This window comes from Martes martes (assembly GCF_963455335.1).
Source record: "Martes martes genome assembly, chromosome: 7".
In the NCBI taxonomy this organism is placed as follows: domain Eukaryota; kingdom Metazoa; phylum Chordata; class Mammalia; order Carnivora; family Mustelidae; genus Martes; species Martes martes.
Genome location: NC_137894.1, coordinates 131,298,512 through 131,311,702, shown reverse-complemented (window position 1 = coordinate 131,311,702; position 13,191 = coordinate 131,298,512). Strand labels below are relative to the sequence as shown.

Sequence of the window (13,191 nt, the reverse complement as noted above, 5' to 3'; positions counted from 1 at the left end):
TCTCACTTCTGCTGTCCCGGGGGCCCCAGGCCCTGCCTGAGCAGTGGGGTGGGGGCACATGGAGGATGAGGTGGCCACTGCTCAGGCCTGACTGCTTGCTCCCTGCAGAAGTCCCCAGTGTGGAGGACGTGCTCGCTGGCCCCAGGGATCCCCGGATGTCTTTGGGACCTCAGGTGGCCGCCAACCCAGGTGAGTAGCTCAGTGGACGCCCCCAGCCCAGAGCCCCGGAGCTGGAGGTTGAAGGTGGGGCAGGTGGTTTAGGGGGGATGGAGAAGGCAGGTCAGGTGTGGACAGATGCAGGTGAGCAGCCAGGTGGAGACCTCATGCATCTTTTCCTTCTTCCTTCTAGATTCCAGAGACCAGTGGTGGCTCCCCCAGGAGCAAACCTTAGTGCAGGGTAATCCCAGCGGAGCCCAGGGCCTCCACCTACCAGGCCTAGCTCCCTCTCTGCCACAGTCCCCGCACCAGCAGCCGCCACGATCTGGCTTGGCACCCCGAGACTGCAGACACAGCCCCTACGGGTGCTGTCCTGATGGCCACACTGCGTCTCTTGGGCCACAGTGGCAGGGCTGCCCGGGAGCCTCATGTCAGCAGAGCAGGTAGGGACCTCTTCCTAGTCGGCTGGGGAGGCGGTTTGCAGAGCTCCGAATGGGACTCTCCAGGTGTCTCCCTGCTGCCCTGCTTGTGCCTCTTGGGGACTCATCTTCCTGTCACTGATCTTCCTAATGTGCAGAGTGGGGGTAAAAATCTCTGCTCTCACTACAGAAGTCGGCCTGAGCTCTGGGAAGGCCCTTGGGATAGAATTCTAGCGTTCAGATCCAAACCAGTCTGCCAGTCTCTTGGGGCGTGGGGTGCTGAGAGCCCAGACTTTGGGGCCAGCAGCCTGGGGGCAGGGCGGGATCCCCGGCTCAGCCACTTACCAGCCGTGTTCTGGTGATGGGGCAAGTTCCTTAACTTCTCTGATCTTGGCTTCCTCTGCTGAGAGGTGGGGACAGTGACAGCCACCGGCGGGTCCTGAGCCCGGAAGGTGCTCCGACACGTTTCTCCTTCACCTTCCGCTCCCACTCCTGGCCGGTGGTGCTGAAGCAAGTGGTGGGCTCCGTCTGCTGTGATCTTGTAAAACCTCCCCGGGTACTTGCTCTGTGGGCAGGCCTAGGGAGTTTCCGCCTCTATTTTCAGGGGTGAGGTTGGAGTTGAGGACACGTCTGTCCGGTATCAGGACGACGGCTCTGCCTGCTCAGTTCCTGCCGCCTCCCAGGCAGCTGCCGGGTGGTTGGCGGACGTGGCAGAGCCTCGGCAAGCAGAATGGTCTGCTCCGTGTGCGGGGACATGCTGTCTCCTGCTCGGGTCCTTGACCGCTCAGCCCCCAGCACGGGGAGCCTCAGAGCCTGGGTCCTGGGACGCTGGTCGCTTGGGGCCCTGGAAGGGTTGGGGACCAGGGGTGGGTGGTGAGGAGACGACTGTGTGATGCCTCTCTAGGTACGGGTGCTGCCCTGATGGGGTGTCTGTGGCTGAGGGGCCCCAGTACGCGGGCTGCGCAGGGTCTTATAGCAGTGACAACACCGGGAGAAGGCCGGGGTCAAGAGCGGTGGCTTCTTCGGTAAGTGTCTGGTTCACACGAGGGGGCTGGGATCCAGCCCCTAAGCCTGCTCAGGGCCACTGTGATCCAGGCTCTCTGTAACTTGGGCTTTGGAGAAAGGAGGTCCCTGAAGGCTGCTGGCCGACAGGGCCTCCGAGATGGGCCTGGGCTGGAGTGTGTGTGTGTGTGTGCGCGCGCGCGCCTTTATCTGACCTTCCCCTGGCCTCTCCTCTCCCCTGAGGCTCTGCGTCAAGGGCTAATAATTCTGTCCCTCTCTCTTCCTGTCATCCTTCCCCAGGCAGCCTAGCGTCCCTAGCAAGAGCCAGGGACATCCCAACATCCCAACTCTAGGCTTCCTCCCCAGGCCCCCAAGACCCACCAGCCCCAGGCTCAGCAGAATGAGCCCAGTGAGTGCCGGGGCTCCCAGTTTGGCTGTTGCTATGACAACGTGGCCTCTGCTGCCGGCCCTCTTGGGGAAGGCTGCGTGGGCCAGCCCAGCTACGGTGAGTGGGTGTCCCCCCATTCTTCCTGGTGAGCAGGCTCTGGTCCGCCTCGGCCCCCACACCTCCGCAGAGCCCCACCTGGAGCTTCCTACTAGTTCAGGGATTCATTCATTCCTTCAGATAGTTGCTGATCACTTACTAGGTGCCGGGTCCGAGAACAGTGCCACGTTGTCCTTGTTGCCAACAGTTTGCCCTTGAGACCACCTGCGAGCTTGTGAGAGTCGGGGAGAGCTGTAGGCAGGGCCCCCAAAGAGGAGGAGGCTCGTCCTCTCCCTGCCCCTGCCCCGTGGGGCTCCGCCCCCTCTAGAGGCAGGGGTGGAATGGTGGTCAGTGCCAGGTTGGACAGGGGTGTCCCCACCCGGCCTGGGATGAGCCCTGGAGGGAGGTCACTGAGGCTGGACCACGGACTGTGTGGGCGGCACTGCTAGGGAGTGTCACGGGGACCCTGCAGGGTCTGCAGGAGGCTGGGCCCCTGGGTGGGCTTCAAGCAGGGGCCAGCCATGGTCACGCAGAGATGCGGAGTGGGCTCTGCTGGGGAGGCGGGCGGTTGAAGCAGGCAGGTGGGGGCAGCTGCAGTGGGTTCGAGGCCAGTGAGGGGTTCAGGAGCAAAGGTGGGCCCGCACTGGGCGTCTTCACAGATGTTTCTGGGAGCTGGGGGCTGGGTTCTCCTCGTGAGCTAAGCACATCAGGGCCAAGCCCTTGGGCTGCTCGGTGCATGTGCTCTGGTGCCCTGGGTCAGGCATGGGGAGGTGAGGGGCATGAGGGGGCCAGTCCAGGTTGCTCACGGCCCTGACCTTCTGGAGGGCTCTAGTTCTGTGGGTGGAGCCCAGTAGGTCTGGGCCGTGATCAGACTCTGCCCCCAGGGCCAGCTGAGGGGCCCGGGCAGGGGCGTAGCCATGTTCCGTGAGCTGGGAAGGGCCTGGCTCAGAAGTCCGAGGCAGAGGGGATGGGGGGCCCTTGTGGGCGGGGCTCTGCTGGGCCGCCTCCGCCGCCTGGTGACACTCATCCTTCTGGCCCCTCAGCCTACCCTGTGCGGTGCCTGCTGCCCAGCGCCCACGGCTCCTGCGTGGACTGGGCGGCCCGCTGGTACTTCGTCCCCTCTGTGGGCCGGTGTAACCGGTTCTGGTACGGCGGGTGCCACGGCAACGGCAATAACTTCGCCTCCGAGGAGGAGTGCGTGAGCAGCTGCCGGGGGCCTCCCGCCGGGGCCCGCGGAGGTGGTGGCGGCGGCGGTCCCGGAGGCCAGCAAGAAGCCAGATGGCAGAGGACGGGGGCCACGGTCCAGACGAAGCCCTTGCCTTCCGGTGGCCTCTCGTGGCGAGACCGAGAGCCTGGGCCGAGGGAGGAGTCCCATGCGCAGGCCTTTGGAGAGCGGCCCTGGCGCGGGGAGCTGGGGCCCAGCGCCCCTGGCCTGGGCGGAGATGCCGGGCGACCAGCGCCACCTTCCCGCAGCTCTTCCTACAGGTGAGGTCCCTCCCCACCCCCGCCACCCCCCTGCCACCCCCGCCAGGGGCTGCACCTGTGGGAGCTAACACCCTGAGGTCAGCAGTGCCCCCCTCCCCCATCCCTCACCTCACGTCCTCCTAACAGCCCTGTGGGGAGGGTCTCGTCCCTGTCGTTGCCTTTGGAGACAGACTTGCCAGCAGATGGTGGTGCCGTCTCGGTCAGACCTCGCTCGTACACCGCAGGCCTGCGTAGTCGGAAAAGCTTGCAGGCGTCAGGACCTCCGGCGAGTCCTCCAACTTCTCTAAGCCCCCGTTTCCTGACATGGGAAATGGCGATGTTCTCTCAGATTTAGTGTGGGTTCCAGTCTTGGGACTGTGTCATGAGAGCTTTGGGGAGAGTAAAAACCAAATAAGTAAAACTTTACATTCCAAAGGGGTCAAGCATGTCGTTTAGTTCCCCACGTGGACCTGGCGTGAGGGATCTCTCCGGGCCCCTCCATGCCCTGGGCTCTGCGCCCACCCTGCAGCTGTCACAGGACCAGGCTGAGGTAGCAACGTCCAAGGACATGGGGGGCGGATGGAGAGGGGGCATTCCCGAGGCCACTGGCTTCTGGAGCTTGGCCTCCCGGGGGATCCCCTGAGCCCGACAGTGCCGGAGACAGGATGGATGCCAAGCCTCTGGGGTGCGACACTGATGGAGGGGAGTCCCCGGTTCCACACTGAAGCCAGCAGCACAGGTCCTCACCCCACCAGGGTCAGCTTGGCCCGCCAGGAGCCATCCCTGGTACAGGCGGCCCCGGGGCAGTTGGTGCAGCTCGTCTGCCAAGATGATGACACTTCCCTGGAGCCCCATGGCCGGTGGCAGAAAGACGGGCAGCCCGTCTCCTCCGACAGGTATGTGTGTGGCAGCCCCCGATGTCCCCTGGGAGGGTGCAAGCTGGGCTCCAGCCCCCTCCGGTAGGAGTGTGAGGGCCTCAGGCGGGCTGGGCTCGTTGTTGTCAGAAGCCAGAGCTCAGTCCCCCACCTCCTCACTCAGGCACAAGCTGCAGCCTGATGGCTCCCTGGTCATCAGTCCCCTGCGGGCAGAGGACGCTGGTATCTACAGCTGTGGTGGCAGCAGGCAGGGTGGTGACTCTCAGAAGATCCAGCTTCGTGTCATAGGTCTGTCCTGCGCCACCACCCCCACCCCCCGCAGGGGATTCCCACGGGCCCCAGGCGGGAGGCCGTGGCTGGGGGGGCCTGAGCCAGGGTGCGCCCGCGCTGGAGCTGGAGCGGCCCTTCCTGCCGGCAGGGACCCTGTGCTCCAGTTGGGTTAGCCCCTGGGGCACTCATTTTCCCACAAGTCCCCGGCCAGCTTCATGCCCCTCCCCCTTCCTTCCACCACATTCTCCGCATAGCTCACCTCTTCTGGCATCGACAGGGGGTGGTGGTGTGGCCGTGCTGTCTGAGGCTGAGCCAAGGCACTTCCCTCGGACCAGGGACCCAGCTCAGGGCCGCAGTCCTTGGGACTCCAGCCTAGTGGGGGACAGAGGGGGCCCAGGGGCCATCTCCTCCTTGCAGCCTCGGCCCACGACCAGGTAACTCCAGCAGTGCCGTCCTGCTCTGGGCCTATCCCACTTGGAGGCCCAGGGGTGATGGGGGTCTTAGTGGTGAAAGGAGGGGGCGGGGTGGGGCATAGGGGTCTGCTCGGTGAGGATGAGAGAAACGTGGCTCCCTGAGCACAGCCTCTTACGAGGAGGGGGAGCCCCCCGCCCCTCCCCGAACAGTTGAGGGGGATCCAAGGCCCAGGACCCAGGGGCTGAGGGAGGGCAAGTGCACCAGGAGCTAGAGGGTCTGCGAAGGGCTTGAAGTTTGTAGAGGGGCTGCAGAGAGCTGGAGGGCCCAAGTCAAGGACTGAGTAGCAGAGGTGCAGGGCTGGGAGGTGACAGTCAGGATTCTGGGGCAGGGGTGGGAGCAGGCAGCAGGGAAGGCAGGAAAGTCCTGACCTGAGTGAAGCAGCTGTCTGGAAGGAGAGAAGGGGGCCACGGGCTTGTGCAAAGGGCCTCCCTCATGGCTGTGGGGGTGTGTTCTGCAGGCTGCTTCTGGACAGGAGCCAGCCTGGGGTGGTGGACGCCCAACCAGGCCAGCGGGTCCGGCTGACCTGCCGTGCTGAGGGCTTCCCGCCCCCCACCATTGAGTGGCAGAGAGATGGGCAGCCCCTCTCTTCCCCCAGGTTTGTGTTCGGCTCCTCTCTCAGCCCTCCTGTCCCACTGCCAGCCCCTGACCCCGTGCAGACTGTGGGGGAGGGAGTTGCCAGGCGCCACCTCTGTCCGTCCTGAGCAGGAGCCCAGTGGCTCTTGAGAGATACTGCTGCAGGGCCGCAGTGCTCCTGGGGCCAACTGACATTTGGGTTTCTGGGTCTTTCCCGTGGTGAGTGGGCAGGAGTAATGGGCCAGCTAAAGAGGGGTGATGGCTGAGGGACAAAACGGAGACAGACCCATTTCTGGCTGTAATCACAACAGCTGACATGTACCCGTTATGAGCACGAGGCTTGTTCTCCCTCTGCCCAAGAGCCACCCTGAGGTAGGTGCGCTCTTATCCCCGTTTTACACATGGGGATACCACAAAGCTCCTAAGTGGCAGAACTGAGATTTGAGCCTACTGAATGAGTACAGCGAGAACCACCAACCCACACCGGAAGCTTGAGAGGATTTTTCTATTGCCAGGCTTAAAAGTCGGGCACCTCCAAGTACATGAGAGTGCCAGCAGCTGGAGGACCTCAGGGCCTAAGGTCAGATGGCCCTTTGCTCAGACCCCACGCAACAGTAGGGTCCACTTGGCCCTTCCCCAGGGAAGGGAAAACCCTGCCAGCCCCCTCGGGATGGAGCCACCTGACTATGCTTTGTCCCTAGACACCAGCTGCAGCCCGATGGCTCTCTGGTCATCAGCCACGTGACTGTGGAAGATGGTGGCTTCTATGCCTGTGTTGCTTTCAATGGGCAGGACCGAGACCAGAGATGGGTCCAGCTCAGAGTTCTGGGTAAGGTGGCAGTCCTGAGCGGAAGGGTGAGTGGGGCTAGTGACCTCTGAGGTCAGGTGGCGCAGGTGGGACAGGATTAGCGAGTGGCTGACCATGCTTCCTCCTTGGGCCTAGGGGAGCTGACCATCGCAGAGCTGCCCTCCACTATGATGGTGCCAGAGGGGGACACGGCCAGGCTGCTGTGTGTGGTGACAGGAGAAAGTGTGAACATCAGATGGTCCAGGTAAGGCTCTAGTCCACACCGGCCTGGCCCTCAGACCTGCATCCTTGAGGCTGTCCAGCCTGGGAGGTGGCCCAGCTTTCTGCAGGGATAGTGCGGTTCCCGCCCTTCATTCTTCAACTCCTGCCTCCGGTGGGGGTGCTGCAGCACCCTCTCTCTGACAGCGAGGCCCCATAGGACCGGTCTCTTGGTTGGGCTACACCAGGGTTTCTCAACCTCGGCGCTATTGATATTTCAGACTGTATAATTTTTTCATTAAGATTTTATTTGAGAGCGAGCCAGTGGGTCCCTAAGTCTTATGGAGGGGAGAGGGAGAAGCAGGCTCCCCGCTGAGCCGGGAGCTGGATGTGGGGCTCAGTCCCAGGAGCCCAGGATCATGACCTGAGCCAAAGGCGGCCGCTTAACCCACTGAGGCACCCCGGCACCCAGACTGGATAATTCTTGATTGTCGGGGCTGTGCTGTGAATTGTGAGGTGTTTGGCCGCATCCAGGCCATCTACCCAACTAGATGCCAGCAGGACTCCCTCCGGTCATGACAAACGACTCATGACAAACGACGACGTCCAAAGACGTCTCCTGATGTCCTCCGGGTGGCGCACTCTACCCCTGGGGTTGAGAACCCTGGGCTAGACTCAGCTTTGGAGACCTCAGGGGTCTTTTACTCCACGTTAGTTTCTCTCTCATTCATTCCCTCAGCAAACGTTTTTTTGCCACCTTCCTCCTGGCCATGTGTCAGGAATCGCCCAGGCTCTGGGGCTCTTGCTGTGCTCTGAGCCCCCCAGACACCCCCAGGTAGGAGACGGCCCAGTGTCCGCTGAGCTCCGGAGATCGGCCCTCAGTGCTATCGGTGCCCGGAGGACGGGGCTGCCTCCTCTCTGGAGCGATCAAGGAAGAGGGCCCCACGCATGTGACTTTGTCTGGGCCCTGAAGGCTGAGGAGGGGAAGGCTGTTCCTGAACAAGCCTCAGAGGCGGGTGTTGGAGATGATGTCAGGCTGGGAAGGGGCCTGTGCGGCCGGGAGCCTCTGTAGGCTTCGAGCAGCTGTGCTCCGTGTGGGCCTGCGCTGACCGGGTCTGGCCTCTGCTGATTCTAGCGGGCCCGCATCTTCCTCTTTGCTTCTCTTTGGTCTTCCTAGTAGCGAACATGTCCAGGACTCCCCTCTTCAAAGCAAAACGAAAGATACCCTGCTCTGACCCTCCTGTCCCCGCAGACTCTGGCCTCTCATGGAGTCTCCCCGTCACGGCACGGCTGTTCGGACGGTTGTCTCCACTTGCTCACCTCCCGACTCACAGCGGCTCACACCACCCCCGCTTCAGGGACACTGCCCTGTTCTACATCCTCTGGACGAATCTCAGCCCCCACATGACCTGCCCTTCCGCCGACCGCTTGCACTCCCCGACCTGCTCCCTCTCCTCGGCTCCGGGAAACTCCTGTCCTCTGGCCTTCGTCCTTTCTTTGGTTGCTGCTTCTGTTTTCCTGGCTGGCTCGTCTTCTCATGCCAATCCCTCAGAGGCTGGTGCACCTCAGGGGCTGTCCGTGGTTCTTGATCTAACTTCACCTTGGGTAACCTTTTTGGTACGTGGTTTCCTGGGTCATGCAGTGCCTGCCGATACACTGTCCGGGTCTAGACCCCAAATCCATCGCCTCCTGGTATCTCATGGGCACCCGAAATGCAAAATAGGGGAAAAGAGCCTTCACCATTGAGCCCTCTTCCCCACTCCGGGAGTCCCCGTGGTGGAGAGGCGCCACTAACACCCCAAACCCAAGCCCTGAACCTCTGTCATCCTTCACGTCTTTGCCCCCCGCCTCACAAATCAGACCCTCCCCCATGTGTGCACGTCTGCCGTGGCCACTTCCCGGCTCTCTGCTTTCAGGCCTGTCCTTGACCCCGGAAGCGAGCCTTTCCAAGGGCAGATACTTGGTCCGTCCTGCTTGGCTCACACCCCTCCATTCCCTGTCGGGTCCAGGCCAAAGTCCTATCTAGGCTGTGCCCACTTCCCTCCCTGCTCTGACCATGGCCACTGCCCCTTGAGTTCTCGAGTCCCCTTGCTCTCCCTTTCACCAGCCGGCTGCTCCTCCTCCTCCTCAGGTCAGGGCTCAGCTAGGTCATCCTCAGGGAAGACCCCCTAAACACCTGTACCCTAGCCCAGCGCCCTCAAGGCAGGGAGTGCTTATGTCCCTCACCGAGCACAGGGTCTGGCCTCATGGCTGCTTAAAAGAACTTTTTTTTTTTTTTTTAAAGATTTTATTTATTTATTTGACAGATCACAAGTAGGCAGAAAGGCAGGCAGAGAGAGAGAGAGCGGAGGAAGCAGGCTCCCCGCCAAGCAGAGAGCCTGATGCGGGGCTCGATCCCAGGACCCCAGGATCATGACCTGAGCCGAAAGCAGAGACTTTAACCCACTGAACCACCCACGCGCCCCTAAAAGAACTTTTTTTAAGAAAAATTAATTTATTTGAGAGAGAGAGATCACAAGGAGGCAGAGAGGCAGGCAGGGAGAGAGGAGGAAGCAGGCTCCCTGCTGAGCAGAGAGCCCGATGCAGGGCTCGATCTCAGGACCTGAGACCATGACCTGAGCGGAAGGCAGAGGCTTAAGCTAACTGGGCCACCCACGTGCCCCTTAAAAGACCTTTGTTGATGAAAAGTGAGAGCGGGTTCCTTTGTGGATCAAGAGGCAGATTCACAACAACTTAGATCAGCGTGCTCAGTTAGAGTGAGTTCACCTCACTTTTGAGTGACTTTGCTATGAGAATGTGCTTTTTGGCACCCTGACCTATCTCTTTCTTGAGGTGAGGGTCATCTGTCCACAACGATTACCTCCTCCCTTTGTCTCCTCCTGGGCCCTGGCCGGCTCTCCCAGCATCCTTCCCCCCCTCCTCCCCAGGAATGGACTGCCGGTGCAGGCCGACGGGCATCGCGTCCACCAGACCCCAGATGGCACCCTGCTGATCCACAACCTGCAGGCCAGAGACGAGGGCTCGTACACGTGCAGCGCCTACCGTGGAAGCCAGGCAGTGAGCCGCAGCACCGACGTGAGGGTGGTCCCGCCGGGTAAGGGGCCTACCCCAGGGACTTGCTCGTTCCTGAGAGCTGGGTTTGTGCTGCACGGGGCGGGGAGGGCAGGCTCTGTGGTCTGGGGGACCCTAGCCTGGGTCCTGGCTCACTCTGCCAGTTCCTGGGAGCGTCACCTGTGGCAAGGGGCTCAACCTTCCTGAGCCTCCCTCCTCCCCGGTGCAGCAGGCGACCTCACTGCCTGGAAGAGCTATGGTGAGGGTGGAGGAGATGGTGCGGAGGGAGGCATCTGGTCAAATATCATTTAGACTTACTGATTCCGAGAAATAGGACTGACTGGAATTTCATTATAGTACTTAAGGCAGAGAGGTCGTTAAATGTGTCCATTCTAATCAGTGCGGCAAAAAATGGTCCTATGATTGAGAAGTGCCTTTACGGTGCTTTGACCATGTAACCCAGAAAGAGCAGGGATTAGTGTCCCCATCTTACAAATGAGGCGGATATCCAGAGACCATACGTGGCATTTCTGTAAGCCATACAACCAACGAGGGGCTAAGCTGGGACTAGACCCTAGTCCTCATATTTAATATTCTTTTCCTTAAATGATTATACCAGTAACGGGCAGAATTTTACTTGCATTATTCAGCAGTTTGTGTTCTCCAGCTCTTGCTCAGAGTTGAGTCTTAGTGAACCTAAGGCCGATGTTGTACAGCAGTGTCATACCACTAAGAAAAAAATGCTGCTCTGTCTGTTAAATGACACAGTGCTGAGACACCATCAGTGCAGATGCAGTCCAATTTGAGAGGTGTTGAAATGGGAAAATCAGCGCATCTCAAAATTGGTAAGATAGACTGTGGCTTAATGTTGGATTCACAAAGACTGTGGCTTAATGTTGGATTCACAAGGGCTGTAAAGTCAAGTCAGAGGGCCAGGCGAAGGCCTGCCCTCCGCCTAGCCTGCCCTTTCATGTGTCCTTGGTATGGGCTCATGGACTGACCGGCAAGGCAGAACCCCAGGCTGAGCCGCCAGCTCTCTTGAGGCCTGAAGCGGACTTTTCAGGAGGGCCTCTCCCATGCTGTCTGCCCGGATGCTCACAGTGGTCAGGGCCCCAGCACCGCCCCGGGAGAGCTCCTCCTCCCGGGGGTTCTGAGCCTGCTATGCTGCAGGTGGGGAGTGGCCAGCGCTAGAGGCTGAAAGTCCGCGGTAGAAACGTTGCTTCGTGAATCAGACTGACATGCAGGCTTCCAGTTTCTGAGCTGCTTAGGACAGCCCCTGGGACAGCGCTGGGTGCTCAGGCTTGGTGACTGAGTGCAGGGGCGCAGGAAGGCCTGACCTTTACTAAAGTGCTAGACCACGGGGGCCGGTTTTCTCTCCCCCCTGCCTAGCAGATTGAGCTCTTGTTTACAAACCAACCAGACTTAACGAGACCCGAGACAACCTGGCATGCAGACTAGTGTGAGAAAGAGCTGTCAGAGGACCCAAGTGTTCGTATCTGTGACTCATGGCAGACACGTCTACATGGGAAGCCAAATTATGATCAGAAACCCATCTGACAGCAAAGTCTGGTGGGGCGCCTGCTGATGTGTGGTCGCACGCTGCAGTGTCTGGCTTGGGCTGCCTCCTGGACAGGACACCTTTCTCCTGCCCTCTGCTGGCGGAGTGTTGCTCCTCTCCTATTTTGTGGGCGCCTTTCTTGACTAGAAGCTGTCTCGCCCCTCTCTTTGTATTCATTTTGTTGATTATGCTTTCTGTAGGGTCTCACTGCTGGAGGCTGCCTCCCTGTGCCCGACCCGTGGTCTGGTGGCATACTGGAATTAGTGTGAGCGTCCAGGTAGCGGGCCTTGAGTTAGTCACGCTCTGGCGTAAGGGACACGCTTCTGTTGAGGATTTCTCAACCTTCTTGCCCAAAAGACCGGGATGAGAAACAGAAAACACCGGGGGGATAAAACATAGAGGCTCGCTCCTTTTCTGAAGGAGAGGGAGTGGGGCTGGCACCAAACAGTTCAGCACTCAAATTCTAGCCACAGTCAGTGTGTGCCCAAGGAGCCGTTCCCGTCTCCACACAGGCAGAGAGCTGAGTCACTGGCCCAAAGTCACCCCGCTGGGAAGCAGGAAAGCCAGGACTGAGCTCAGGTGGTCTGGCTGCAGAGCTGGTGTGTTTCCTCACGGTGCTGGGCACCTACCCTCGGGCTGCAACTGCTGAGAGCAAGTCGATACCAAAGTTACTGATTTTTTTTTTTAAATGCACAAATGGCTTGATATTTATATAAGTGTGGGTATGGTTGACTCCTGAGGAACGTCTGTGCAGTCGAATCCGTGACCCCCCAAAACTTTGACCCCCCAAAACTTTACTAACAGCCTCTTGACTAAAGCCCTAAAGTTAGCACGGACTGTATCTGTATTACATACTGTATCCCCAGCGAAGTAAGCTAGACGAATGTTAAGAAAATCCTAAGGAAAATACATTTACAGTATTGTACAGTATTTAGTGAAAAAAAAAATGTGGACCCGCACAATTCAAACCCGTTGTTTAAAGGCCAGCTTATTACTCTCATTATACTGATATCCCAGATCTGTATAGAATCAGGTACTGAGACCACCCAGGTATGATCTTCTTGTATTCTGGGAGAAAGCAGGGGAGAGGAGATGAAGATCAGCCCCATGAGGTCTGATTTCAGGGAAGGTGCTATTCAGGCCTAACCCAGCTGAGTCAGAAGAGCCCCTTCCAGAAAGAAAAGGGAAATTAACCAGATGAGGCCACTTCACTGCCAAGATGAAGCAGTGGGATAAAACTCAATTTTTTTTTTCACCGGCCCTGAGATCGAGAGTCCCTTGCTCTACAGCCCTAGCTCGCCAGGCGCCCCTCTCACAAGGGTTTTTAAGGCACCGAAGCTCCTAGCACATTCAGAGGGGGCGGCAGCCAGCATTTTGTGCTTCATGCAGTGTTAGAACCATGGCTCCTAAGGCTGTTCTCTTCATCACCTTGCCTAAGAGCTCGCTGGCTCTCTCGGGGGGAAGTGGGAAAACTGGGAAGATGGGGAACGAAGTGAGGAGATAAACTGGGGCTGCAGAAGGCACACACCCTTTGAGGTTAGAGGGAATCAGCAATGAGAGAAAGGCGAAAAGCTCTAGCCCAACTCAGAATTTTACTTAGGGCGGATGCCCCACCTTTCCTTGCCAATCCAAGGGCGAAGGCAATCGTCATTCAGCTCTGCAGGTCACAAGTGCGAGGGCAGGGAGTTAACGTCAAGGGATGAGTCATCCCATGTAGTCAAGGTTTGAGGCTGCAGGACCCCGGCTGTCCCGTGAGGCCCACAGCCGGGTCGGGGGCTGCACAGAGGTGTTAAGAGTAAGTACAGAGCGACTGTGCTTTTTGGAAACCTGGCAGCGCCTACCGTTGCTTTCCTTTTAAG

The 13,191-nt window shown here is 59.4% G+C and overlaps 1 protein-coding gene across 1 annotated transcript in view; it reads left to right on the top strand.

Moving 5' to 3' along the window:
• PAPLN (papilin, proteoglycan like sulfated glycoprotein) overlaps window positions 1-13,191 on the top strand; it is a 28,875-nt gene that overhangs the window by 14,261 nt on the left and 1,423 nt on the right. The window contains exons 15-26 of the mRNA XM_080809645.1: window positions 109-189; window positions 350-599; window positions 1,480-1,600; window positions 1,944-2,082; window positions 3,105-3,546; window positions 4,281-4,421; window positions 4,564-4,688; window positions 4,948-5,104; window positions 5,602-5,739; window positions 6,419-6,546; window positions 6,661-6,769; window positions 9,651-9,817. Of these exons, the coding sequence (XP_080665771.1) occupies window positions 109-189; window positions 350-599; window positions 1,480-1,600; window positions 1,944-2,082; window positions 3,105-3,546; window positions 4,281-4,421; window positions 4,564-4,688; window positions 4,948-5,104; window positions 5,602-5,739; window positions 6,419-6,546; window positions 6,661-6,769; window positions 9,651-9,817 (1,998 nt within the window). The remainder of the gene's footprint in view (window positions 1-108; window positions 190-349; window positions 600-1,479; window positions 1,601-1,943; window positions 2,083-3,104; window positions 3,547-4,280; window positions 4,422-4,563; window positions 4,689-4,947; window positions 5,105-5,601; window positions 5,740-6,418; window positions 6,547-6,660; window positions 6,770-9,650; window positions 9,818-13,191) is intronic.